This window comes from Charadrius vociferus, unplaced genomic scaffold (genome assembly GCF_000708025.1).
Source record: "Charadrius vociferus isolate BGI_N301 unplaced genomic scaffold, ASM70802v2 scaffold611, whole genome shotgun sequence".
Classification (NCBI taxonomy): Eukaryota; Metazoa; Chordata; class Aves; order Charadriiformes; family Charadriidae; genus Charadrius; species Charadrius vociferus.
The window spans coordinates 876,921-902,652 of NW_009646844.1; the positions used below are offsets into that span (position 1 = coordinate 876,921).

Genomic DNA, 25,732 nt, shown 5'->3' on the forward strand with positions numbered 1-25,732 from the left:
GGGGGGGGGGGAGTTTCAAAAAAAAGGGGGGGGGGGAGTTTCTAGTGCCACTTTGCCGCATTTCATTTGATGTCAAATCGGTTGTTTAATTTTTGCCTGCAAGAGACTCCACCTCCTTTCAAAGTCCCCTTAAGCACTGTAGAGAATTTATCCCAGTACGGCTCCTGCCTCACACTTAACAGTTATGCAGGCAAAGAAAACCAAATGTCCTTAGTCCCATACAGAGGATTCAGATACCTGGTGCCTCGGAAAACCGCTGCCCTGGAAAAGGAGGATTCCCACTTGGATTGAAGTGTTTCCTGGCTTGATACTTCCATTTATATTTTCTTGGCCCTAAAAATATTCTAAAGGAAGATATTGCCTGTCACTGACCTGGAAAACGCCTTCCTGTCGTCCGTCCCCCCCCTGTTTTGGGGTGGTTTTTTTTTTTTTTTCTTTCTTTCTTTTTGAGGAAAAAGAAACTCAAGGGGGAGAGTTGTTCTTCAGTTTTTGCTCTTCAAGTGTAGGTTAAAATGCCAGGCAAGGAGGAGGCCCTCGGTATCAGTCATCTCCTCCTGGAAATGCATTGCATCACTTGGAAAACAGGACAAGAGGACAAGAGATATCTCGCCCCGATGTCTTTTTAATGGCACTTAGTCATACGCATGGGGATTCATAGCACCAGCATCTACCGCAAGAAAATGGGCAGATGCCAGAAGATTTTATTTTACGTTTAGCTGAGGAAAAAAAACATGGGCACATTTTCCGTTTTAAATGCTAGCAACATTTCGCAGGCTGACTCCCTCGAGAACGGCGGCAATTGGACGGCAGTAACCCAGTTCACCCAGCCGGGATGGCAAATCGCTTTGTGGGCTATCACTTATTCCTTCATCGTTATCACGTCCATCGTCGGCAACGTCACCGTCATCTGGATTATTCTTGCGCACAGGAGAATGAGGACTGCTACTAATTACTTTATCGTTAATTTGGCTCTTTCGGATTTGCTGATGTCTGCTTTCAACACCATCTTCAATTTTATTTACGCCAGTCACAACGTCTGGTATTTTGGCGAGGAATTCTGCCGTTTTCAGAACTGGTTCCCCATCACCGCAATGTTTGTGAGCATTTACTCCATGACAGCTGTGGCTGCAGAGAGGTAAGAGGCGAATGGAGAAGGTAAGGTCTGAAAAATTCACTGTTAAGCGTTAAAAAAATTATCGCAATACTCTCTGCAATTGGCCCGCACGGACCCTGTCAGGTGCCTTATCAGCAACGTGGGAGGAGTGCCAGGCAAATAGACTGCGGGGTTAGATGCTAGTTATGGCATGAAAGGAAGGCTCTCCTGTCTTATCCCTGGTCTGAATCACACCCGAATGTGTAACGAGTGGAAGCAGCGGGTATTTTATTGTTCCCATGACACTGATTATAAATTGTTCCCCAGCTATCCTGCAAACTTGTTGGTTTTTTTTTAAACCGCAAGAAGGACCTCTCAATTTGGACAGAGACAGAGTGATAGGAATACGCTGCAGGATGCTGAAAGTATCAGCGTCCACAATCCTTCTTGTGAGTCCGGCAAACCACCAGAAATAATGGAAATTGGATCAGGAACGGCAGAGTCTGCTCCAATAGTTCACAAGAATGACTTATTCCAAGAGGGAGGAAAGTAATTACAGTGATTTTGTTTGACTTGTGAGGTAATTTGGAATTTTCATAATACTCCCTCCCATCTGCCAAGTCTCTTTCACTTGCACTTAAATTTGTGGAGTCTGGATGTGTTTACAGCTCATTGTTAAGTAGCGTGACGCTGTTTTTCTTTTTACTAGAAAGTGGCCAAAAGTCCATGGGAATTTCCTCTCTTAAAGGCAACACCATGTAAAAGAAGTAGAGGAGGTTCAGCTCTCTTCTATGCTCTCTTCCCTCCCATCCTTCCTGTCTTCTCTCCATCACTTCCACTCTCTGCCTGGCCCTGGGAACATCTGTATCGTTTCCATACTATGTCCCTGCCGCAACCCCACGGCGAAGGTCTTCTCCCGGGCAGCCGGACCTGGCGTACCAGAAATACCTGGCGCTGTTTTATCAAGCCCTCCTGTTGACTTTGCCGTATCCTTCAGGTTTCCTCCATTCCTTATCAAGCGCGCGTATCCACGAAGGGCCCTTCCAGCTCCCTTGGGAGCGGAGCGAGCATCCCTCTGGAGCCACCCAAAAAGCCGTGCTCCGTGCGTCATCGGGGTCGCTTTCGTAGTTCCCGCCCCTGCTCCCAGCTCCGTTCAACCCCGGCACACCCAGGGAAGCAAGCGACAACACCGATCAAACCGGATAAACAAACCAGCAGGGGAAGGAAGGCTTTGCCCCGTGTGCATGGAACGCCCGCTGAAACCCGCACCTCGAGTCGGGGACACGGCCCGGGTTGACACGCGGCTGCCGCAGCACAGGGCAGTGGCCCCTGCGGTCCCTGGAAGGATGGCTAATAAGCAGAGGGACGAGCGACGTGTTTATCAGCCCGCAGTTGTCCAGATGAAAGCAAATCCCTATTTACAAGCAACCACAGCTCTGTTTTAGACTTGAATATTCTTTTGCTGTTCCTGGCTTCAAACCAAGGGTTGTTGGTAACTGCTATTTGATACATGTGGTCTGCCAAAGTGTATATATATATTTTTATTTTTTTTTAAATAAACCCACTTCAGCCTGTCCTCAGGTCTCCCCCACTCTCGTTCCTTGGGGACTTTTGGGGAAAGTACCTATACAGCCAAAATCTCTCTAGTCACGTGGCACAGATCAGAAAGAAAAGTTGGCATCTCACTGCAAACCATATTTAGCTATTCTTTGCCTGACCTTAAAATAGATCCTGACACCGTCTCCTGGAAACTCGCGGCTTCCATTTATTGCTATGAGAAGTTGCGTCCACTTGGGCTCCGTTGTTTAACTTTGACAAAACGATGTCTTTTGAAGTGGTTTATTGTAAGGAAGGAGGAGAAGTAGTAACAGCTCTGTAAATCATCTTTGTCTGCCGTGGAAAAGGCCCCGGTGGTGTTGCTCGCCGCTGGGTTTAGGACCACTCTGTTTCTTCCCTGTTCCAAGATGCTCTGTGTACCGCAGGAGCTGCTTCCACTGCACACTTTCCGCAGCGCTCCAGGCAGAAGTGCAGCATATCAGCTCAAGTTTCACACTCCAGTTAGCAAAAGTCTCCCAGGCCCTCTTCAGAAAGTGTGCAAGAGCATCCGAAATTCAGCTTGTTTTGTCTGCGTGGGACGAGGACCGGAGGAAGGGTGCCGGGAGCGTGGTCCCAGCATCCTGGGACATCACAGGGGAACGGGATGTGGAGAGAGGGCACAGGGTGTAGCGGGGGCAAAGGCAGCCCTGCCACAGAGAAAGAGCAGCCAGGAGATCTTGGTAAACCTCCCAACTTGCCGGAGCTTGCCCAAAAGCGCGGCTCGCCTGCAGGGATGCACCCCTGGCTGAGTGGGAAAGCCTCCACCCTGCCGCCCTGCAATACCTTCAGTACCTGCTGCCGCATCAGGCAGGGTGGCATCATTTATACTCGGGATTTACCGTTTGCCGACAGCCACGGATCGGCGGTTTGGGCACTTCTGTGGGCAAATATTCCGGAGAACATTCGCCGCTTGATTCCTCCCTGACCAGATCCCAGCGTCGTATAATGCTGCCTGCAGCAAGCTAAAGAAAAAAAGAAAAAAAAAAAAAAAAAAAAAAAAAAAGCAAGGTGACATGAAAATTTTATGGCTAAATAAGGCTCTGCCACCCTGCAGCCACCCTCTCTCTGTCCTGCAGCAGCGGCCGGGCAGAGCTCCCTCCCAAAAGCCCAGCCAGGAGACAGCACAGAGTTTGTCAGATTTTTCTCTATGAGAACCAGCAGGCAATTGGCATTTTCCACTCTATTTTGCCTTTGTAACAACCGTGACAGAGCGTACGGAAAGCATGACGGGAAATGCATAATTGATTATGTACTCGTTACGTATGAAGCCGTGCATTTCTACACAGGGAACTTAAAACCAGAGCGTGCCCCGGGGCTTGCAAGTAATCTAATAGTCAGATGTGCCGTGAGGGCTGTGAGCAGGTGTGGGACGAAAGGGTCAGCCTTCCCCTTCCACCCCAAGTGCAAGTGCCTGAGCATTTCCAGGCAGAGGTGGACAGCATGTGAGCTTTCCACGGCTAAAAAAAAAAAAAAAACAAAAATAAAAATAAAAAAAAAATCAGTGGGGAAAAGTGCAGGGTAAAGGCTACTCAAGACCCCTGTCTGCTGTTGTGATAATATGAGGCGTCAGAGGAGACTGCCATAATCAGTGGGTAACAGGGCGTTTAGGCTTTTTTTTTTTTTTTGGTACAGGAAGGAGAGAAGGGCATGGTTTTAAACAGTGCATAACTCCAAACTCGCACAAAGAGTTCACAGCACGAAATTTTAGACCAAACACATAAAGCACTTAGAAATTAATTAAAAAAAAAAAAAAAAGAGATTAAAAAAAAAAAAGAAAAATTCAGAGTAAGGGAAGTAATTGTGAAGACCATATGCAGAAGACACAGATGACTGCTTCCTCCTCGCCTCAGAAGCATCCATCCCCGTAGGTTTAACATATCCTGCCCTAAGACTGGAAATCATTCTCTAGAAAGGATTTAGCTCCTTCTAATTATTCATAGCCTCACACCTATCAAAATGTCTCTATAAATAAAGCCCACTGTACCCTCCTGGTGAGCTTTTACACTTGCTGTGCTTGTTATATAGTTTACCAACGCAACTGCAAAAGCATTACCTGTTTTTCTCGCAGGTACGTGGCGATAATTCATCCCTTCAGGCCCAGGCTCTCTGCTGGAAGCACCAGAGTCATCATTGGGATAATCTGGCTGGTGGCGTTTGGGCTCGCCTTCCCGCAGTGCTTCTACGCCGAGATCACGACGGACAACGGAACGACGAAATGCATCGTCGTCTGGCCGGATGACGTCGGGTCCAAGCACCAGCTCACGTAAGGGGAAACAAAAAAACTCCCGATTCGTGCAAAAGTTAACTGTGAAATTAATTTCGTCGCCAGGCTGCTGGTGACAGGCAGCACTGGGGGAGACGGTGGGGGGAACCACGCAGTGGGGGAATGCGGGTCGGGGGCAGCCCATCTCAGCTCAGTTTAAGCTTCTCGGGGTAAAGAAGGGTGATGCGCCATCCGCCCCTGCTTTGAAAAGGGGTTATAATAAGGTCTAGAAACCCTACATACAGGACTCGGTGGATTTAGGAGAAACCAGCGCAAAAAGTCTCTAAACAAGCAATAAATCCTGGTTTCTCCCGTTGGATTTTCTCCCTCCATCAGGCAGGAAAGAACCAGGTATCATTAATGCTGAGAAGCCACGTAATTAGCTAAAAATTATGCTGCTCTTTGTCGGGGGCGGGGGGGGGAAGAGTAACATGTTTCAAACATTCTAAGATTTTATAGACTGACTTATCTGGGCACACATCTGCGCTCCCAAAAGCTCCTAACTCTCATAGTGATTTCCTCCTGCTTTAAAGCAAGATTGTTCAGACAGATGAAACAAGCCATACCCTGCATTTAGGGGATCTGCTGTGATTAATCACTACTCAGGGCACGTGATACACAGAGCAGTTTGAGAAATTTATCAAGCAGAACATATTTATACGAAGAAGTAATGGAAGACCTGCAGAAAAGGAACAAATTGATTAACAAAATGGAAACAATTTTTCAAACCAAAACCAAGTGCTAAACTCCCCGCATCCATTCTTCGCTGTGAACACTTTTGCCCCGTGACGTGAACCAGCGACCTTTTTCACCTTCTTGGTCTTCATCTCTGGCAGACAGCTGGATGCCTCCTGCGGTTAGTTATTACCAAACTAACCAGTTTTCACACTAATATGTGCCAAGTTCCAAGGAGCTTCATGTAAGTTTGGCTGAACTGCAGCATATTCAGCCACTGACAATCAGTTGTCCCCAGTCTGAAGTCAGAGAAGAACAAAAGAGTAAAATCAGGCTCACATCACGTTGGGTGATGTTCCTCCTGGGGCACATGCTGGGGTTCACCAGCCTCCTGTTGATTGAGAAGGAGGGATAGTAGATAATCACTTACATATAAAAGCCACCGATGACCATTTCATTCAGAGGAAAAGCGTGAAGTTTATTTCTGCCGCATCCCCAGTTTGGGAAGGATTGAAACAGGAGCTTCCCAGCATGCCAACGAAATCTCTGCGGGCTGGAAAGGTTGGTCCTGAAGGCAGCAAATAACGGGGCAGGTTCTTTCTGGGATACCCAGCTAAGAGCAGCAGCTCCCAAACACCATAAATCACTTCATTCGCCAGCTCGCTCTCCCTGAACAGCCTCAGATTTGCAGGTTTCAGTAGCTCTCCTAGAAAGGAAGTTGGAAGCAGCGCTCCCCAGAAATCATCTTGAGTGATGGATCTGTTGGGACAAACGCCTGCAATACAGACCGGGGAGAAAAAGCCACGTGCGGCCATTCATGTGCTAGTCCAAATATCGAGAAAAAGAAATACTAGGAAACCCAAAGGAAAAAACAAAGAAATGGAGAACTGGGTTCCTCTGTTAGCTGTGGGTCCTCCAAATCCTTCATAGTTGAGTAAAACCAGCCTTCAAGATTTCTAGATTTCAGAACAAAGGAAAATCCTTTTCTGCAGGAAAAAATGTGTGTAATTATGAAAGAAACAAGTCCAAAAATACTCAAACAATGAACTACTGTGACTGCCAGTGCCTGAGAAATCTTGGATGTGAAGGGACTAAATTTGTAGAAGTTTAACCAAAACAAAGAACCTTAACCACGGAGGTTGACTTTGCAGCAAAGCAGCAAAACTACAAGATGAGAAGTTTCTTTTTGCCACATGCTCAAGCTTAGGCTCCCATTCTCTCCTCCTCCCGGGATGGGAACTCTAAGAGGGCTTTGCTGCACTCCACACATGGTATTAGAGGTTCAAAAAGAGATACTGCTCTGAGGACAATTTGGGAAGGGTGGAAAACAGGGACAAACTTGCCGCCTTTCACAAATATCCTATTTTTCTACATGGGGCCACCACTCTGATATTTGCAGCCGCCCCAAGGAGGAAAAAAAACCACCAAGTGCCCCAACACCCATTTCGACAGCGCTTGTCAAAGCAGTTGACCCCGCTTCGCCAAGGCGGCGAGTAACTCCAGAGCCCCGTCACGCCGAGAGAGACCGTTTGCACCCAGCCTTTTGTGGTCACTGCCAGCAGCGTGTGCCAGAACCCTCCTGCCTAATCCTCGTTTTTACACTGTTTATGTTAATTTGACAGCTGCTCTCACCGAGCGAGCAGGTTGTTCCCTCCCCATAAATGGTGGTTGCTTAAAATAACCAAACCCCAGCATGAGGGAACCAGCAGAAGCTTGTGGGGTAACGTGGAAAGCTAGGAAGGGTTGAGCTAAAATACAGCCAAGGGAGAAGCCAGGGTTTTTGGCTGGCGTAGCCTGTTGGCGATATATAATTGTGCATGCACTCACAGATAAAAACAGCCGGCAAGACCACTACAGCAACGACTGCCACTTGCTTCCTGCATGCTATAAGCAGGCAATATTGCTTCCTCGCTATCTGCGGTGTCTTCCCTGCCGAATCTGTGCACCCCGTCAGCAGCCAGCTACATTTTGAAGTCCCCGATCCGTGTTTTTTTCATTGTTGCTGAATTAAGTGGTGGGCACTACCGCCTGCATCAAGTTAACCCCGCAGTTTTTGAAATATTCCTTTTCCATATCTGTGATTTAAAGGTTCGTATTTTTACAGCCACAAGTTTCAGACACGTCTCTCTTTCCCGACTGCAGTGGGATAGCAAAGTTCAGGGTGGGTGGCCATGGACTGTAACCCTCTGATAAAAGATAAATGATATTACCCCGTCTTGAAAGAGCAGTGAATCCAGTCCAAGGATTAATCATCACAACACAAGAGATATGAGCTTTTGCTGTTTACAGAAGTCCCTGTAATGATGTTTGTAGGTGAAATTTCTGCTTCTTTATGCTTCGGGGTTGAAGTTAATAGAGGCCAGACACACATGTGCAAAAGGCAATTTCTGAAAGAGCCCTTCAAGAGACACACTGACTCTGAAAACGTGCTTGTTCTTCTTTTTCAGGTATCACATTGCAGTGATCGTGTTGATTTATTTACTGCCTTTAATGGTGATGTTTGTTGCATACAGCATTATAGGAATTACTCTGTGGAGCAGCGCGGTTCCAGGCAACCACCTTAACAGAGTCCGCTACGAACACCAAGTTAATGCCAAAAAAAAGGTCAGAAGTGAAACTTAAAAATAATTACCCTCAGCGCACCAGCCCTGCGGGCTCCAATTCCAAAACAGAGCTTGCATTCGATACAAAATCTTGTGAGATTGGGCATGAAAGGCTGACAAAATATTTTGAGCTGGGGGCAAAGGGCATCCCACCCAGCAAGTACGAGAAAAACGGTGATGTATGTACACCAGCCAGCCCCCAGGGAAGACAGGCGCGTGTCGGTAGGCAGTGGGCCAGTTCCCAGCAGTCCTTAGGGAGTGATGCCCAGTGTCCGGTGAATCTGCAACATCCCAGGATAACCCAGGCCCAGGAATAACACTCTGGTCTTGTGTTTCTAGTTTGTGAAGACCATGGTGGTAGTTGTGATCATTTTTGCTGTCTGCTGGCTGCCCTATCACATATACTTCATCCTGGGGAGCTTCAAGGAAGACATCTACCAGCAGAAGTACATTCAGCAGGTTTACCTCGCAATCTTTCTCCTTGCCATGAGTTCGACGATGTATAACCCCATCATATACTGCTGTCTTAACCAAAGGTGAGCGGCACGCATGTGTGCGCGCGCAGAGAAAATGAAAAGCTCAGCCCGAAAAGCATAAATTTCTGGAGATGAGAACAACTGTGATTTTCAACTGCAGTCTGTAGGCTGGGCAGACAAGTTAATTTATACTCTGCTAATAATGTGAGATTAACCACACCGTGCGAGTGAGGTTTTAACTCAGCCCTTAAGAATGTCTGCCTCCGAACAAAGCACAGGCAGCAGGCGTATGATCAGCGCGGCCACATCTGCACCAGCTTCCACACACAGACCACCTTACAACCACATGTCTTTTAAATACCTCCAGGGATGGAGACTCCACCACTTCCCTGGGCAGCCTGTTCTAATGTTTGACAACCTTTCGGTGAAGAAATTTTTCCTAATATCCAATCTGATCCTCCCCTGGTGCAACTTGAGGCTCTCTTCTCTTCTCCTATCACTTGTTACTTGGGAGAAGAGACTGACCCCACCTGGCTACAACCTCCTTTCAGGTAGTTGTAGAGAGCGATAAGGTCTCTCCTGTAGTAGTAACTTGGCAGTGCTAGGTTAATGGTTGGACTTGATGATCTTAAAGGTCTCTTCCAACCATAAGGATTCTATGATTTCCAAGGAAGGAGGGAGGACTCTAATTGCTGCAGTCCATCTGCTGACCTTATGTCGGGCTGCCCTAACCACCCGCTCCTCCTGTGCCACCACCCCCCAAGCACAGCCCTGAGCCCCCCACACCGGCGCAGGGCTCATCCCCACGGGGGGAGTGGGAGCAGCCCACGGGTGACCTGCCGAGGCTCCCACCCTCCGGGCACACCACCACAAGCACGACCTCATCGTGCCAAGAGATGTCTCTCTTGCTCTGCGCTGAGAACGGGCTGCTCTCGGCAGGCTGGTGCGGCAAGGCAGGACTCGTGGGAGAAATAGTTATCGGCACGCCTCCTCTAGCACCTCCAGCGCTGTTTCACTGGAACCCCGCCAGCAAAACGCCCAAGCTCCAGAGCGATGCTAGGAGGCTCGCTCCTTGAGAGCGTTTCGAAGGGCATCCTGCCCCTCAGCTCGCAAAAGAAAGCAGTTTTTGCAGCCCGTTCAGCCAATCTGCGTTTCACGCGCAACCCCCAAACACATCCTCCTTCTCCCTCGGAAAGCAGACAGCTTCCTCGTTTAATTATTCATGGGGTTTTTTTTAAAGTTTCCAGTAGGTACACTCATGCATTTCCCTCAGATGCTCCACTTCTCGTGAGTCAGCACAGTGAGCACCATCTACTGAGCACATCAAACATCCTGCCATTTAACCGATCGTACATATTTACTTGAAATATAAGGAAATCTGATCATAAACTCCTATTGCTCTTCCCTCCATGGATTTAAACATTTAGCTCTGCAACTAGCTCCTTTAATTTCAATAGAAAGCTTTTATTTTCATGGTCCTTCAGACGTGGAACCAAGTCACGCATTTGTTCTTTCTCTGTGCAATTAAAAGGATCCTTTCACCATTTAATTTATTTTCTTACATTTACAGGTTTCGTTCTGGCTTCAAATTGGCCTTCCGGTGGTGCCCGTGCATAAAAGCAACTGAGAAAGACAAACTTAAACTTACATCCCCATCTCTTTACCAGACAACCCGCAGGAAGTCAGGAACAACAAGTTTCAACGCAGAAACTCCACCAAATGAGAAAGAGAAGACATCATTTACCCTCACCCAGCTAACGCTTTGATTTTCTCCTCCCGGTTCTGGCTCTGTCCTAATACACCATTTCAAGGCAGCAGATCTGTAGAAGCCTGAGGCAGGTCTTTTTTCTGAAGCAACTGTTTTCTATGGCACATTTTCAGGTGCCATTAGCATTGAAAGCAATCTGCTGATAATACTTATGTCCACATAGGTCCAAATATCACCCAGCTACGGATGCGGTTCAGCCCTCCCTTACGCCAACAACCGCAATATAGGACGGAGAGATTTTGCCCATGAGGTCAAAAAAGCAGCAAAGCAGACCTCAGGCAGTGCCAATCAGTGGAATATCAATTATTCTCTTCCAGATAGCGACCTCCTGCTTTCTGTTCCACCGAGACAGTTAAATCTGGAAACGAGGTGATGGAGCAGAAAGGCCGGGGCACATCTGCCTCAGCTTGGATGGACCATTGGGGCTGCGTGGGCAGCGAAGCCCCATGGCTCAGCAGCCCCAAGGCAGACGAGGCTGCGGAGCGGAGCTTGCTTATGACAAAGGCAACTACTAATGTGTTCAGACTGAAAAGCCTGCCCTGAAATTTTTCTGAATTCTGGGATTTTCACACCTGCAGTTTCACCAGCATCATCCCTCATCAATTAGAAGTGAGAAACAATTCTTTAAGATGTCATCGTTGCATGGATTTCTATAACCTTGTACCAAAACACGATGTCATTTTCCTATTAAACTGTGCCCAAGTGATTCCTCTCACTTCACATAGCTAATTGTGGTGCCTAATTTGGAGAGCGAGGCTCTCTGGAGAGTCAGTGGCCAGGTGTGGGACGCTCACTGGCTTGGTAAGGGCTGATGGATCCAATCTGAATCCACCTCCTTTACCCCCTCTTAGTCCTAACCACAGTCTGACCCATCGCTGTCTCTTCCCAGATAGTCCCTTCACCTTCCCTTTCCACACTTACTCTATATTTATCATCACTGCTCTTCTCTTCTCAGATAGGAAAATAAAGGCTGAAATATGTCATCTTCAAAGCCTGAGGCATTATGTGCAGGCTTGCAAAACAGGAGAAGCTGAAATATAAACAGTAATACTGCCTTTAATATGGTGTGATGAATAGCACTGCACAACCACCTTCACCCCTCCCGAGAGGTTTGTATATAATATCACAGAGCCATACCTTCACAAACAAAAGGCTCCTGCAACGTCGACAAGATCCAGTGATTTGAAATATTCCTCTTTGCTCTGTGAAAGCAAAACTACCGAGTGTTGCCAGGCTTAAATCCTGTCGTCAATTCAGAGAAAAGACTCGTGGCTTGAACTGAAAGAGTACTCAGGGATGTGATTTTCCCAAGTCTGTTTCAATACAGGAAGCGGCAGATGTATCTTCCTTCTCCGTTTAATTTTCTTCACCTCCCTGGCTGCTGTGGAGAACAATTACGTTACACAGGGCCCCAAAAAACTTGTCTCGCTATTGGGACAACAGAGCATAGGGCTGTATGCCCTTCTTTAAAAGTTCATTATTTTAAATCATTCAGCAGGTAGTTCCTAGTCTAGATGTGACCTGTCTGGTCCTCTTAAACTGGCCAGCCCACTCTTCCCGGGACTGCGCCGCTGGGGTGCGCGCAGGGCAGAGAGAGAGCAGCGAGAGGCATTTACAGACAGCCACCACCAAGCCTTTCTTCTGAAGGGATCCAAAACCATTTGGGAGGGACGCTCTGCAAGGCGCACGCCTCTGGGATCAGGCTAGAGGTTGCAAAGACTCTTGCTGTGGAGGAATCGAGTTGACTGTTTCATATACATGAGCTGCACCTCTCCCACGCCCAGCCGATGTGACTGTAAGGCCTTTAAACCCTTTAAATCCTGCAGCTTTCTAACGCAGATCTTTCTTAGACCAAAAGGGCCTATCTTGAGCATCCCATCTTCCATCACACCGTATAACAGCCAGCCGGAGCCTGCGTCAGACGCCCAAGTGTCACGCAAGCGCTGGCACTGTCTCCCCTCTGCAGTCCCCGACATTGTTCTGACAGCTCACGGCCTCTCTCCCTCTTGTGCGGGTGCAGAAAGCAGAAGAAGATTTCTTCAGGTTTGCAAGCAAAACTCCCCGTGTGCCCCGAAGGACCGACACTGCAGACGCCGAGAAGTTTCTCTGCCAGAAACAGCAACAGTTAAGAAAGCAGAGATGCTCTGAGCCCTCGTTAGATATGGGAAGAGAAGGCATGCCAAGGCAGACTGCATTATTTCCTGTGATATATGGGCTAACAGGAACACCATGCTCCACAGTAAATACATGCAATTCTCCATATAAAGATAGACATGATTAAATACCGCGCAGCAGTAAAACACCTCCGGGCCAGCAATAAATCCCTCCTCTGCACAGTTACTCGTGGCTCTAAGCAGCAACGGAGACCCTGCAGTCAGTGAAGGAAAACATTTGAAGAATCTCATTTTTACGGCAAAGGAATGAACAAAAAGCACAGAACGGGGTTCAGAAGTTCAGAAACACTTTATTTTTCCTTCTGCTATTTTCTTAAGAAAACAAAACAAAACAAAGTCTGCTTGTTTTAAAACCCATTCAAAAGGCTTCTGAGAGAACCCCCAGAGGAGTAAAGGAGCAGATGACATTACAACAGTGGTATGCAAATGGTCTTTTCCCCAGGAAATATAAGATTTTTGTGTTCATATTGCAGTAATTACAGCTTAACAACTAAGAGGACTATGATTTTATCCACCAAGCCTAAAAGCTTTAAGTAAGACATCTCAGTCATTGCTTGGATAACATTGGAGACATTTCTTCGGACAGTTATAGCTTGTGATTCACTTGGAACAGTTTCCTAGGGGTAAGAAGCAGTCTGGAAATGGAAATCCCACCAGGTCTCCCTTTGGAAAAGAACTGCCGTGTCTTATCGAGTACGTCACCTATGGTCCACAGTAGGAAAAGCTGCGCTGTTAGAAACACAAACTCACTCCCTATTTGTTATGAGCTGGATCCAACAAACAAAACGACCTATGCCAGCATCTCCAAAATCCACAGTCACCCTGAGACCAAGTTTAACTTCCACTTCTCATTCATCCTCTCTCCTGCACCGAGCCTAGCCCTCAGATGCTGAAGAGCTCCGAACCCAGGTCCCCAGGCATGGCTCACACCACCCCTACGGCACTGCCGGCGGCAGGCATAAGATTTGCAAACCTTCAAGCAATTAAAATGCAACGTGTCCCCTGTGCCCAAAAACTTTCTCACCTTCTTCTGTCTCCTATTTGGGGTCATAGCTGCACATCAAGGGTGTCAAGAGATTATTCAGGCTGTAATGTAAGATGGGTTATTGGAGAAGCCCAACTTCAGCGTATGCAAAAGGGGCTTTCACATACAACTCCAACACAGGGCGTGCAAACCAACGGTGTACGAGCACCCGACACTGTGATTCCGCAAACGTTAACCCTATGCACACAGGGAGGTTACAGACTCTGACGTGCATCAGACTTCTGCGGGGACACAGCGACTGCAACGTATCCATCGCCGTGTATCTGGCAAAGCCTAATATAAATAATCGCATTGGCTTTGACGCAGTGGGCTGAGGTTTTCCTGCACTGCAGATGCCCCTCCACGAGACGCACCCGGACAAACGACACGCGCCCCAAGATCTGGGTGTTGTCAGCTCCGTGCCTCTGCTGAACTACGTTAGGAAACACGAGGCACGGGGACCTGGGTGAAATCCACCCTGTCTGAATCTGACCCCGAATGCCCGGGAATAAAAACACACACACAAAACGCAGGCACCACCGGGATTAGGTTGCAGCTCTCCCTACACAATAGCTCTTCCCAAAGCACTAAGCCACCAGCCAACAGCACCTCTTCCAGAAAGAACCACTAAACACCAGTTAACGCACATCAAAAAAGTTTAATATTTTCACAAGTATCACGTAACACTAGTATCGGAGCTACTAGTGTGCAAAGTAAAAAGACTCTCTACCTTTGCAAAACCAGTTAGGCATGCAATTTTTCAGGTAGACACACACTTAAAGCTGCAATGACTGTTTGTGACTCACATGTTACTTTACAACGTTCACTCACAGTGCACCATAATGCATATTGAAATGTTATCGATAGGTAGGGCAATCCAAATCTTAGGGGAGTGGAACGAGGGCAAAGAGGAGTAGCCTGCGAATTTCCATCTACTTTCTGCAGGAAAAGGCAGTAGGGGAAACCATGCAGACATCTCAAAGTCATTTTTGGTAGAAGAGCGGGAATTAAGGACTACTGTGTGGTCTCCCTCTTTGCAGAAAGTGGCGTGACTTGCAAATGTTATTCCACGTTTGCCTTCCTAACTGCTTCTCAATTTAAGTAATGCAACTGATATGCAAATATAATAATGGCATGGACTCAACAGAGGACAGAACACACCAAGTGTATACGATCTTTGTTGTCGCTTTAGTCCTCGGAATAAGCCGGGTCCGATTTTGGCTTTGTGGTGTGTTTAGTTTACGCACCCGGGTCCTCAAAGGCAAGATCGAATCAAACCATCGTATTCCTTTCTGATCACTAACTCTAGCTGAGTGTTTGTGTTTTGAGTGGCTGCTTAACAGTATTAAAGATTAAAGCTTTGTGTGGAAGCAAATACCCATTTAAGGCGAGAGACGGAAGTATACACATCCGCGTGACACTGTCTAGCTGCAGGATTTGGTAGAAGGTCTAGGCTGATCTAGACTAACAAGAAGAGATAGAAAATATTTTTAATAAGAACTCTTGAACAGAAGAATACAGCACAGCTCGCCTAGGGACCATATATCTACCGATTTCCCGGGTCTGGAGATTTGGATTACCCCAATCACCAACCACTTTGTTTTACTCTTTAGGGATTTCTTGCCGAAACGCGACAGATTTCGCCCAGAAACACAACACCATTCACAAAAGCAATGGGAAATACCAGTGGAACCAGATCTGTGGGACAAGGGCGTTTACTTTTACCATGACAAAACAGGCATCAGGGAAGCAAGTAAGTCGCATTGTCAAGTCCCACTATAGAGTTACGTGCGTGCACAGTGCTGACACACCATAATGTTTTCACAACCGCTTTATACGAAACAACAGCAGGTAGATATGCAGGAGGGAGCTGTTGCTTCCCCTTCGCTAAAAGCATCAACACCCAGGTCTGGCGGTCAGTGTGCTGGCGGTGCGCTTAACAGGGATGCTGCAAAGAACACATTTGGTACGATGCAACGGTAGCTCTCAACGCACATCACTTGGGGGCAATTTCGTCTCAGACAACAACTGATTTTTGACAGCTGCAGAAATTATAGACTGATTTTTCCATGACCTACAGATGGGGAAGGTACCAACAAGGTGAATAAGAAACATGCAGATTGGGGTCCAGAAACAGGAGATATTATTAACAGCACACATTCTATCTTGTATCCTATTTTTTTTATGTCATTAGTTGTATTTTCTTTTTCCCCCCGATAAAGCAGTGAGTTCTGGGTTTTTACCAGTTCTGACTATGCAGTCGCTGCTTTATGAGAAAGTGCTCACAAGACAGAATCGGGGCCGGGATTGTGGAGTTCAGTTCTGCTCGGCATCGCGAAGCCTGCATCCCACCGCCGTGATGAGCGCTGCCCCTTTCCCGCTGCCGTCCTCCGACAGCAGGAAGGTCACATCGCAGTTGGGTGCCAGGTCTTTGACTGTTTGGTGCATGATCCTCGAAAAGCTGCGAAAGGGAACAAGGACAGTGGGTAAGGGAGGGTCCCACAGCACCTGCAGAGTGTAGCACTGCCATGGGCCTTTGCGGTGCTCCCCCCTTCCCTGGGGAAAGCACTAAAATGCTGGAAACTAGGGTGCATTTGAAGACTGGGAGTGAAAAGGAAAAAAGCACTTGTATCCCACCCCTGCCTCTCTATCTGCGTGAGGTTAACCCAGATTGCTAGTACCACAGCAAAGGGGAAAAAAAGAGACCACGCACAGTCCTTCCCACCCATCTCCCTCCGTGCACACCACAGATGGGCACTAGGTTCCTCTCCTCCTCCTGCCGCCAGCTCTTTTAGACTCTTGCCCTCGCCTGCCGTCGCTTTCCAGCAGCCCATCTCCTCTGCACACTGAACAGAAACATCTTCCAAAGAGGCAGCAGCATTTCAGCACTGCTCTGTCATTGCCTTCACATAGCCAAGAGATCCTTCCCTTGCTGTGCTCCCAACGGTTCGGCAAGTTGAGTCCCCTTCAGTTTGTCATCACCCCAAGAATCCTTCACAAGTCCTTCTTGATCCTCTCGTTGCCCTTTAGAAAGCCCCGACCACCCCTGACTAAGACTTCTTTTCCCTGGCTCTTATCCTAGCAAGTAAGAGACACCAGTTTGGCCCATCAAGAGAAAGGATGTACAAGCAACGCGCTACGGATCACATGCAAGCAAATGCCGAGAAGGTGAATACTCACTGTGGATGTAGTTTGTACAGAGTCCCATCCACACCAACCGTTATCTCCAGGTGCTCTAATCCTCTGTTCTCCCTAATTTTATCTACAACCGCAGCCATTCCAGCGCCGCACAACTGAGCTGCTCGCCTCGACACCGCCCCGCACACAGTCTTGACAATGATGCTGTCGTCGCAGGTGCTGTTGAGCCCCAGCTGCTGGAGGATGGCTCGCACCTGCAGCAAGGCTAACCTGTCACTGCAGAAGCAGAAGATCCCAGTGTTAAAAATTAAAGGTTGCCCTCTGTCCAGCCACTGCCACAAACCCCACTGCGTCCACGCGCCCACACCAGGCAGCAGCCTTTCCTGAGACCTTGGGGAACACGAATTCCTTCACCCCAGCACCACGCTGCAGAGCAGGAGAGGGGCACAGGCAGCGAGGGAGGCTCCGAGTCCAGCTCTGCATTGCCTCCCCTTCTCTTACCAACGGGCATTTCAGGAAAATACGATAAACATGGAGTTCCCCCCCAACACACACACCCCCAATAAAGACTCAACAGGCTTTGAGATTACTTTAAAACACAGAGTCCGAGCAATAAAGACACAAAAATATCCATTAAAGTGCTCGTTCAGCTAGTGTTCATTCAGTTCAACAATTACAGCTAGACACACATGAGGGGCACAGGAAAACGGCTGGATTTCCAAGCAAGCAAATAAAATGACAGTGAGGGAATCCTTGACAGTCCTTCCCACGAGTATTGCTAGGAATTCAGATGATGTTGTAAAGAGTCCTTCTGCGCACGCGCAGGCTCTTGCTGAAACCAAAATTACCTCTGGAGAACCAAGCAATGCTCTCCAGATGTCCCTCCCCTCCAGCAGTGTCACCCGACGAGCGTCACCAGACTATTTCACCCTAAACAGCCTCCCCGGCCGTGCTCTTACCTCTCAATCTGAGAAAGGAACTTGGTTTCAAAGATATGTCTGGTCTTTAGCGTCTCTGAAATCTGGCCTCTGAACAGGAACCCCCGCTTGGTGAAGTCAATCAAAATATTGCGGACTATTTCCCCCAGGTACATCCCACTGATCATCTTCTCGTACCTGCAAAGACAGATGCCGGCAGAGCTCAGAGGGACGCTGCTCACATTTGCAAAGGCAGCATCGCAGCTGCGTTATCAGCCAGGTGTACCGCCTGCGCACACTGGGGGGACATGAAATATGCAACCCAGTTTACACAGGATGGCTGTTTACTAGAAAAATTGAGCAAGAAAAAGCATGAAGACTCAGTGGGAAGCCTTGTGAGCCCATCTTCAAACACTTCATCTATTCCCCACTACCGTGTTCCCTCAGCCAGGCTGTTGTTAATGACGGCTGGTGTTTCTCCCAGATGGAAGAAATGAAAACCTGTTGCCAGAGAGCAGACCGATGCCCAAATGAAAGCCAAATTTGACCTGCATCCTCCAGGGACAGCCCTGAGTGGACCCCAGGGAAAACCCGTCTCTGCTGCACAACATTTGGCAGCCCTCTTGAAGCATGGCTGAGACCTTCAACAGAAAAAGCTCAGCGGCTCCGTGCAGCAAAATTACAGTAAAACCATGAGGTACAGTCCCTGTGAGTGCAGTGTTTTTAAGGGAGCCCTGTGCTGCGAAACCCCGTGAAAGATAAAAGATGCGAAAAGGTATGTCCGGCACGTTCGCAGGATCACTGACCTGTAAACTAGCAAGCCGGGAGGCCAGGGTTGGTTTATGCTTTTTAGTTAATTCCAGCACCCGGTTTCCCGTAGGGAACCAGCGGGTCCAAAAACCACAAGGAGGCACCAAGCTGTCTCAAACCCCTCTTGCCCCCGACTTTGCACGCAGGGCCCGAATTTTGCACTTGCGGGCCTGCCCCCAGGCTAGAGGGAGGGAATATCTTCCACCTGCAGACCTCTTCCCAGCACACGACCAGAAGTGGTCCAGGAGCAACGCCTGGCAGTGGTACTGGGCAGCCCTGCGCTGAGGAGGGCAGCAGTCTGCTTTGTGCTCCTTCCCCTCCAGCATCACTCCGGTTTGAATGGAGCTTCTCAGGGTGCGTGAGCTGTGCCCTTACCAACGAGAACTGAACACTTTTCCATTTAGAGAAAAATGCATTCAGCGATGCATCCTTTATTTCACCTCCTGAAGCTCTAAAGCAGGGTTTCTGCCCTGGATTGAGCGGAGCCCAGCACGCCATCCTGCTGGAAGCAGGCCACACAGTCCATTTAATACGACGAGCTCTCTCAGGCTTGTACCCAGCAAGTGTCCTCCCTTTTGAGCGCCTAACTCTCTCTGGAATAAATTATTCCCCCCTGGCGGTCTCCGCTACTGCCTTTCGCTGCTTACTCCATGCCAACTCTGCCGCTGCATTGGGCTCGTTCAGCATCTGCCTCTCAGGGTCTGTTTGAGCCCTAACTTCTAAAGAGCTTCCCAAAGGACCTGCCAACTTGTCTGCATCCCCCAGGTTTTCAGGCAGATTTACTCCAGCCACAAGATCTTTTTTAAAAGCTCCTGGCATCGAAGCATCGCTGCAGGGAAATTATGAAAAACTACAGTCTGGGCATGCAGAAGTCTCGGCCAGTTTCATCAGCACTGGGTACATCTCCTTGACAGCCCCTTCTTGTGAAGGGGGCAAGGAAGCACTTGCCCAAACGAAAGCTGGACCCTCAAAACAGGATCCAAACTCCAGGGCCAAGAAAGGCAAGTCCTCTAATATGACATATTTCATCCAGAAAAATGCCTGAAATCAGACCTGCCTGCAACTGCTAGAAAGTTCCTGACTGCTTTGCAGTGAGGAAGCTCCAAGCAGCTCCAGCTCCAGGCTGGTCCAGGCTGAGGATTTCTAGAGGCAGAGCCCTCTAACAAAGAGAGTTCAGCTAAAAGAGATTAAACTGAGACCAAGAGCAAAAGAATGACAAGCCATCTTAAACCCCCCAGTACAACACAGGATGAGAAAAAAAAAAAAAAAAAAAAAAAAAAAAAGGTCTCTTAGCAATTTCAAGACCCTTGAAGTTCTCACAAAAAAACCTGCCGCAGTCCCACAGCAGCAAACAAGCTGCAAAAATGCAGCGACTGGTTAAAAGCACAGCAGAGTAAGGTCCCACAGGATAGCAAGGCTGCAGTCATTTTCAACTCTTAACCTCTCCCTTCTCCAACTAGGGAGTAATCCAATTGTCTCTTAAAAGCATTTAAGGCAGCCTGGCTTATACTTAGCACACCATTTATCCCACAGTACCTTTGCTTTCCCGCATTTAGTGAATAGTCATCAACTGCTTTGTCATATATTGTCCTGATATCGTCCAGGCATCCATTATCCCCGAACGCTCCCCACTCCGTGTTCACGCACATCCGTCCTTGCTCACCATCCACCATCTCTATGTTTCTCATCTCTTCCATGTAACAGGCATTGCTGCCAGTTCCTGAAAGAAGAAAATACTGAAATTACTCTTTGTTTGGAACAAAACAACACTAGAACAAGCACGACAACCCTGACAAAACCTTCTGGGGCATCTTGAATGTGCTTTTCCCTGAATGATGAAGTCAAATTGTCATTTGAAACATCACCAAAAAAACCCAACAAAAAAACAAACACCACTCTTCAGTAATCCCGAATTGAGAGAGAATATTACTGCTGAGGTGGCACCACTCTGGGTGGCTTGGAGAAGAGGTTCACCCAGGCCAGTTGGGCTGAGGGTCCCCTGCTACAGGGAGGAGCAGTAGTGCGGCACTTTTGGCACACCAATCCTCATGTGCTTCTGAACCTAAAACCACAGCAAGCAACCAGCTGGATTTTGAAGTCAGGAACCACCTTCCACAAAGCCCACGGACCCACAAAACTCAGGGGAAAAATTTGCTGAACTGAAAACCTCAGCAAGTTCTGAAGCATCAGGCAAAGAAAACACCAGGGGCTTTACCAGCTAATTGCAGGGTATTTTTTAGTTTGTTTGGTCTTTTTTTCTGATTCAAATTGCTTAAATAGTTTCTCTGGCAGGAAGGTCACTTCCACGTTGAAATGATGCCATATCTGATTCTGCTAAAAGGGGATCCTAAGGAGCGTGGTAATTAGAAAGTGCTCCATCTACACAGAGGCCTCAGGGAGCAAAGCTTTATTAGCAAAGAGAGGCAGCTTTTGCTGCTACCTGGGGCAAAAGTTTTCTTGAAGTTGCCTACTGAACCTCTCATTTAACCCTGCGTCACAGATTCTGCACCAATTATATCAGCAAGTCTGTTTTTCTTTGCAATTTTTTTTTGGGTACTGTATCAATAAAGTCTGAGCAAAAATAGATCCTCTCGCAGTTCTCCCCCTGCCGTGGGAGAGCTGAGCCACAGCACGGGGTTTGGCAGGGGAAAGTCTGGGCTTGCAGACCAAGACCCAGGTTTGCAGGACCAAACTAGACCAAACCCAGTTGCGGACCATCAGCACTGGCTAACCTCCTAACACCAAACTTCATCATCCAGAACGAGCTAAGTAAGTGTTGCCAGAGTATGTGGATACCTATTAAATCCAGACTGTTAGACTGACAGGCTTTTAGATGACCTCCTGTTGCCAGCAGATGAAATGCAGAGACCTGGTCTCATCAGCGGCAGTTTCCAAAGCATTCAGCAGCGGAGGCTCAAAGCATCGACTGTCCTGGGGCAGCAGAGGTGGCACTGGGCAGAGACAGGCCACCGGTGTGATGTGAACTCACCCTTGCAAGAATATTTTTTGCCTGCCAAGCAACAGCGGGAAAGTTCACCCACCTCCCTGCACTTGGGAGAACACGGCGACCGCCGGCTCCTGCAGGGTCCTCATCAAGTGCCATCAGCCTGGCCAAGGCAATTCAGGCAGGGCAGAAGGAGCTGTCAGAGCCCCGGGGCTTTCGCTCTCATTACCTGAGATGTACCCTGGCCACCTCCGACCCCCTGCTCCGCACACAGACAGGCTGGCTGGAGAGCCTATCCGGCAGGCCTGCAGCAGACAGCCCTCAGAGGATGTTCTCGGCACCCCAAGGACACACCGTCCTTCCTGCCGGGAACTCTGTCCCTGAAAACAGGCCACCAACGGAGCTGCGCAGACACGGCTTCCTACCCACGCTGCACCGTGCTGACTCATCCTGGACGTTTTCCAGCTGTCTGGAGGAGAAATCGGTGGCGTTTTATTTTCCTGTGAGCCACCGTGCGTCCAGAAGCAGGTGCCTCATGCCCTTCTCTCCCCACTGAAAACTCCTTTCTCTGGAGAGCTTTGGGAATTCACACCGCCTCATGTCGCAGGCGCCCCAAGTGTGGTGTTTGCAAAGGCATCAGCAGTCGCCTGTGGCATTATCTCAGCTGTCTCACTGCTGGGAAGAGAGCTGTCAGTCACTGCGATTTGTCCATCAGAGCTTTCCATCACGTGCCGGTCAGGAATTGTGGCCGTGCCTCACAAGTTTATTCTGAGAGACCACATGCTCAAGGGAAGCTGTGGGCTACCTGAACGCCCCGGCAGGGCAACTCTTATGGGATAAACTAAGATACCCCAGGAGCTGGTGAGGCTATCCCAGCCCATGGTTGCTTGCTTCACCAGCAGCACGGTGCCTTCCCAGTTAGAACAGGCAGGATTCATTCAGCGTTACAGCCTGTGCTTATCTCAGCTGATCACGCACAGAGCTAAGCTGGCTGCCGAATTTTGCTCTTAATTCCTTCACGCAGCTTGCTTCTGAAGGGATAGCTGTTAATCTCAAAATCTTTCACTCCTGGACACCCTAGCTCTATTTTCAGTTAACCACAGGGATGTCTCTGTGAGAATACAGACAGATGCGTCGACGTACTGTTTAATAAAGAAGTGCCAAATAAAAAGCAGCTCTAACACGTACCCACAATGAGTCCAATTTCACAGTTTGGGTCTTCATAAGCACAAGTCATCATTGTGCCCACCGTATCATTCACCACGGCCACCACATCCAAGTCAAACTCCTTTGGAAGAGGAAAGACAGTGAGAACCCTGGGGTTGGGGCAACGCCACACACATCAAAGGAGACACAAAAGGAGTACACCACAGGGACTCTGTCAAAGCACATTGGAAACAAACATCCGAAAGTACCAGCCTGATTTTACACATGTAAGAAATTAATTTACTAGCTAAGGCTCCTCGCCTGCTCTACCTACAATAGACTATGTCTTCAGAAGAAAGTATATTCCCAGCTGTTTTCTTTGGCTTAGACATATTTAAGTACAGATCTTGTATACGGGCATATGGTAGAGGGCTATCACCATACGCTGCACTGCTATTACAGCAGTGCAGTAGCAAATCCAGTAGAAAAGGTTTGTAAGATCCTCTTTCCACTTGCTGATAAAACTCTGCTAAAATTAATGCTCTCCTCAGGCTATTTTTTTTCCTTTCCTAAAAAGATTCAGCTAAGCTGCTGGAGGCTTTTACAAGAACAAGGATTAGGAGGGGAGAAAACTGTTATTTAGGCTGCACCGAGGTGGATTCCTGCAATCACTACATTGAAAACTCTTGCCTTCTCTATGCTCTGATGCAGTGAAAACTGCCACAGGGTTTGAAAGAAGCCTTGAAAGTTCTGCCAAATTTAGCAAGTTAGAAGTCTTCAGGGGGAAAAACAAAAAAAAAACCAAAACAACAAGCAATGAAACAAAATCCCCAGTGTGGCTCATTTTGAGTAGCAATTTTGGTTTGGTGGCTGAACTCTCCCGTTTCCACTGCGCACCCTCCAGACCGTCCTACGTGGCGGTCAGGCGACATGCCAGCATCAGAGATGGTGTCGGGGGCTGCTGTATTTGCTGCAAGACAAACACCTTCTGTGCAGGGCAGGAGGCACAGCCCGTTTCCTCAAGGCACACAAACCCTGCGAGAGGGAACCGGCCTGACACACGAGGTCTGTCAAGTCTGAAGGGGAAGGAGAAGCAGAAGGAGAAAAAGAAAACAAGACCAAAAGAAAAAATCACCTCTCTCCTTTTGATTCCTTCTCTCAGCAGATACACCACATCTTCTCCCTCGCAGTCTGTAGCTTTGAAGCCTTTTGTCCAATTGAGAAGGATACCCTAAAAAGAAAAAAAATAGGTTATCAAAGTTTCCTGGTGCACTACAGATTGCCCCAAAAATCCTACAATCCTCTAAGGGACGCTCGCTGAGCATCTCTCTCTGATAACTTCACTGCATTTGCTCACCTCCCCAGCCCATAAAAGCACAAAATCACAACGCTTCACATGCGTGACCACAGGTTATCGCACACTGCAGCTGCGACCCCACAGCCCCAGCAAACAGCCATGAATATTTATGGCCAGCCGGTGCACGGACTCATAGGAGCCCTCGGCTGAAGGAGGGGGTCCTCTGGGATTCACCAACATGGCTGCTACGTTTTGCTGAACAACCTGTCTTCTCTCTCAGTCACACTCCAAAGTCTCCCTGGCTTGACCAAGACTCCTATCATCAGCAAGATGATAGCATTTTAGAGCTGGACATTTGAATGTCGCTCCTAACATCGTTGCCTATTTCCTCCTTCCTTATATATGAATACTCATCTTATTTTCACTAAGACTCAAGCGTTATTCTGTACACTTGACATTTCAAAGGGCTTAGTGTGAGGTTACCCAGAAAAGTCTCTAATGAAAAGGAGTATCTCCTTATATATGTGGAATTTGCTTCTAAAGCTACTAACCATGCTTGGTCTCCAAATTTCCAGAGCAATGCAACAAGCTCAAAAAAAAAAAGTGTAACACAAACAAAAAACTAAAAAAAAAAAAAAAGAAAGTGTGACAGAAAGTATGCCTTTCTTCAAAATAAGTGCTACGTAGACAAGAAGGAAACTATTAACACCTGCACAGGTGGAGTTGGTGGAAGTATGTGGTAGTTAAGAAGTTAAACATGAAAGCAAAGAGAAAAAGGGTACACAGGGCAAAAACACGTTGCAGACTACACTGTCACCCGCAGGGTGACATAGCAGAGCAGGCCCTGGTCCATGCACTCCACCAGGGAGACCAGATCAGCTGGGGAACAGGAGCTGGCAGCAGGGATGGACTTTTGCTTACTGCTCACAAAACCCGGGAAGCATCACAGTCCAGCAGGTTTACACAATTGGAAAAAACACAATACCTTAAAAAAGGGATATCGCCACCACGGAAAGTGTAAATGCTCCTATCTGTCACAGCCATGGGCTGAGCAGCGTTTGCATTACTACCTTTAAAGGAACTATTTATAGGAGCAGCCGTAGTGGTCAGGGTTAGAGCATGAGCCCTCCCCTTGTACTACCTCCCTATAAGTGTCACGTAGATGGTACGAAGGCAGAGAAATCAAGCCCAGCATAAGCACAAAAGCAGATTCAAAAGATACTAAGGAACTTACAGCATCCAGGCTGGTCTGCTTGCAAGGGAAGGAAAACGTGAAGCCAAGAGGAAGACGTGCGCCTTTTATCCCCATATAATCCAGGAAGTCAGAAATGCAGGTAACGATGTGATCAAACAGCTTTAAAGAGAAAAGTCACGCATTTGAAGTTGTAAATGTTCCACGCTCTTAAGAAGGTATTGAAAAAAGCAGCAGTGCTGCAAAGGAGAAACATAAATACTCACCTCTTCTCCCGTTCCCTGCATCACCTCTATAGGAATGGCATAGATCTTGTTGTGCATCTCAACTGTTCTCCTTTTACCGCTGCGGATTTTCACCAGCAAAACTCTAAAGTTTGTCCCTCCAAGGTCAAGTGCCAGAAAGTCTCCATTCTCTGTAAAAGAATACGTGTGTGTATTTAAAGGAGCATAAGCAACATCTCAAGAAGTGCTTTCCCCAGAAAGCACTTTGATATAAAATCTCTTAGAAATGCTCAGTGGGGAAGATCCTCATCAAAGGAGGATTTCAGATTCTGCTCTGAATACTCCAGCCCTTTTTTTTGGTGGCTTTTGGTTTTGTTTTGTTTTAAACCAAC

At 47.8% G+C, this 25,732-nt stretch overlaps 2 protein-coding genes across 2 annotated transcripts in view; one reads left to right on the top strand and one right to left on the bottom strand.

The window, feature by feature from the left end:
• Positions 1–731: 731 nt before the first annotated feature.
• TACR2 (tachykinin receptor 2) lies at positions 732–10,472 on the top strand. The gene is made up of 5 exons (XM_009894013.1): positions 732–1,135; positions 4,758–4,952; positions 8,075–8,231; positions 8,570–8,766; positions 10,277–10,472. Exons 1-5 carry the CDS (start codon positions 732–734, stop codon positions 10,470–10,472), a joined length of 1,149 nt encoding a protein of 382 aa, XP_009892315.1.
• A 3,838-nt stretch (positions 10,473–14,310) lies between these two features.
• The window catches only part of HK1 (hexokinase 1), a 38,014-nt gene continuing 26,592 nt past the window's right edge, over positions 14,311–25,732 (bottom strand). The window contains exons 11-18 of the mRNA XM_009893827.1: positions 25,383–25,531; positions 25,159–25,278; positions 23,763–23,858; positions 22,670–22,769; positions 20,074–20,257; positions 17,770–17,925; positions 16,853–17,086; positions 14,311–16,133 (exon numbers count right to left, since the gene is read on the bottom strand). Of these exons, the coding sequence (XP_009892129.1) occupies positions 15,989–16,133; positions 16,853–17,086; positions 17,770–17,925; positions 20,074–20,257; positions 22,670–22,769; positions 23,763–23,858; positions 25,159–25,278; positions 25,383–25,531 (1,184 nt within the window). The 3' untranslated portion in view covers positions 14,311–15,988. The remainder of the gene's footprint in view (positions 16,134–16,852; positions 17,087–17,769; positions 17,926–20,073; positions 20,258–22,669; positions 22,770–23,762; positions 23,859–25,158; positions 25,279–25,382; positions 25,532–25,732) is intronic.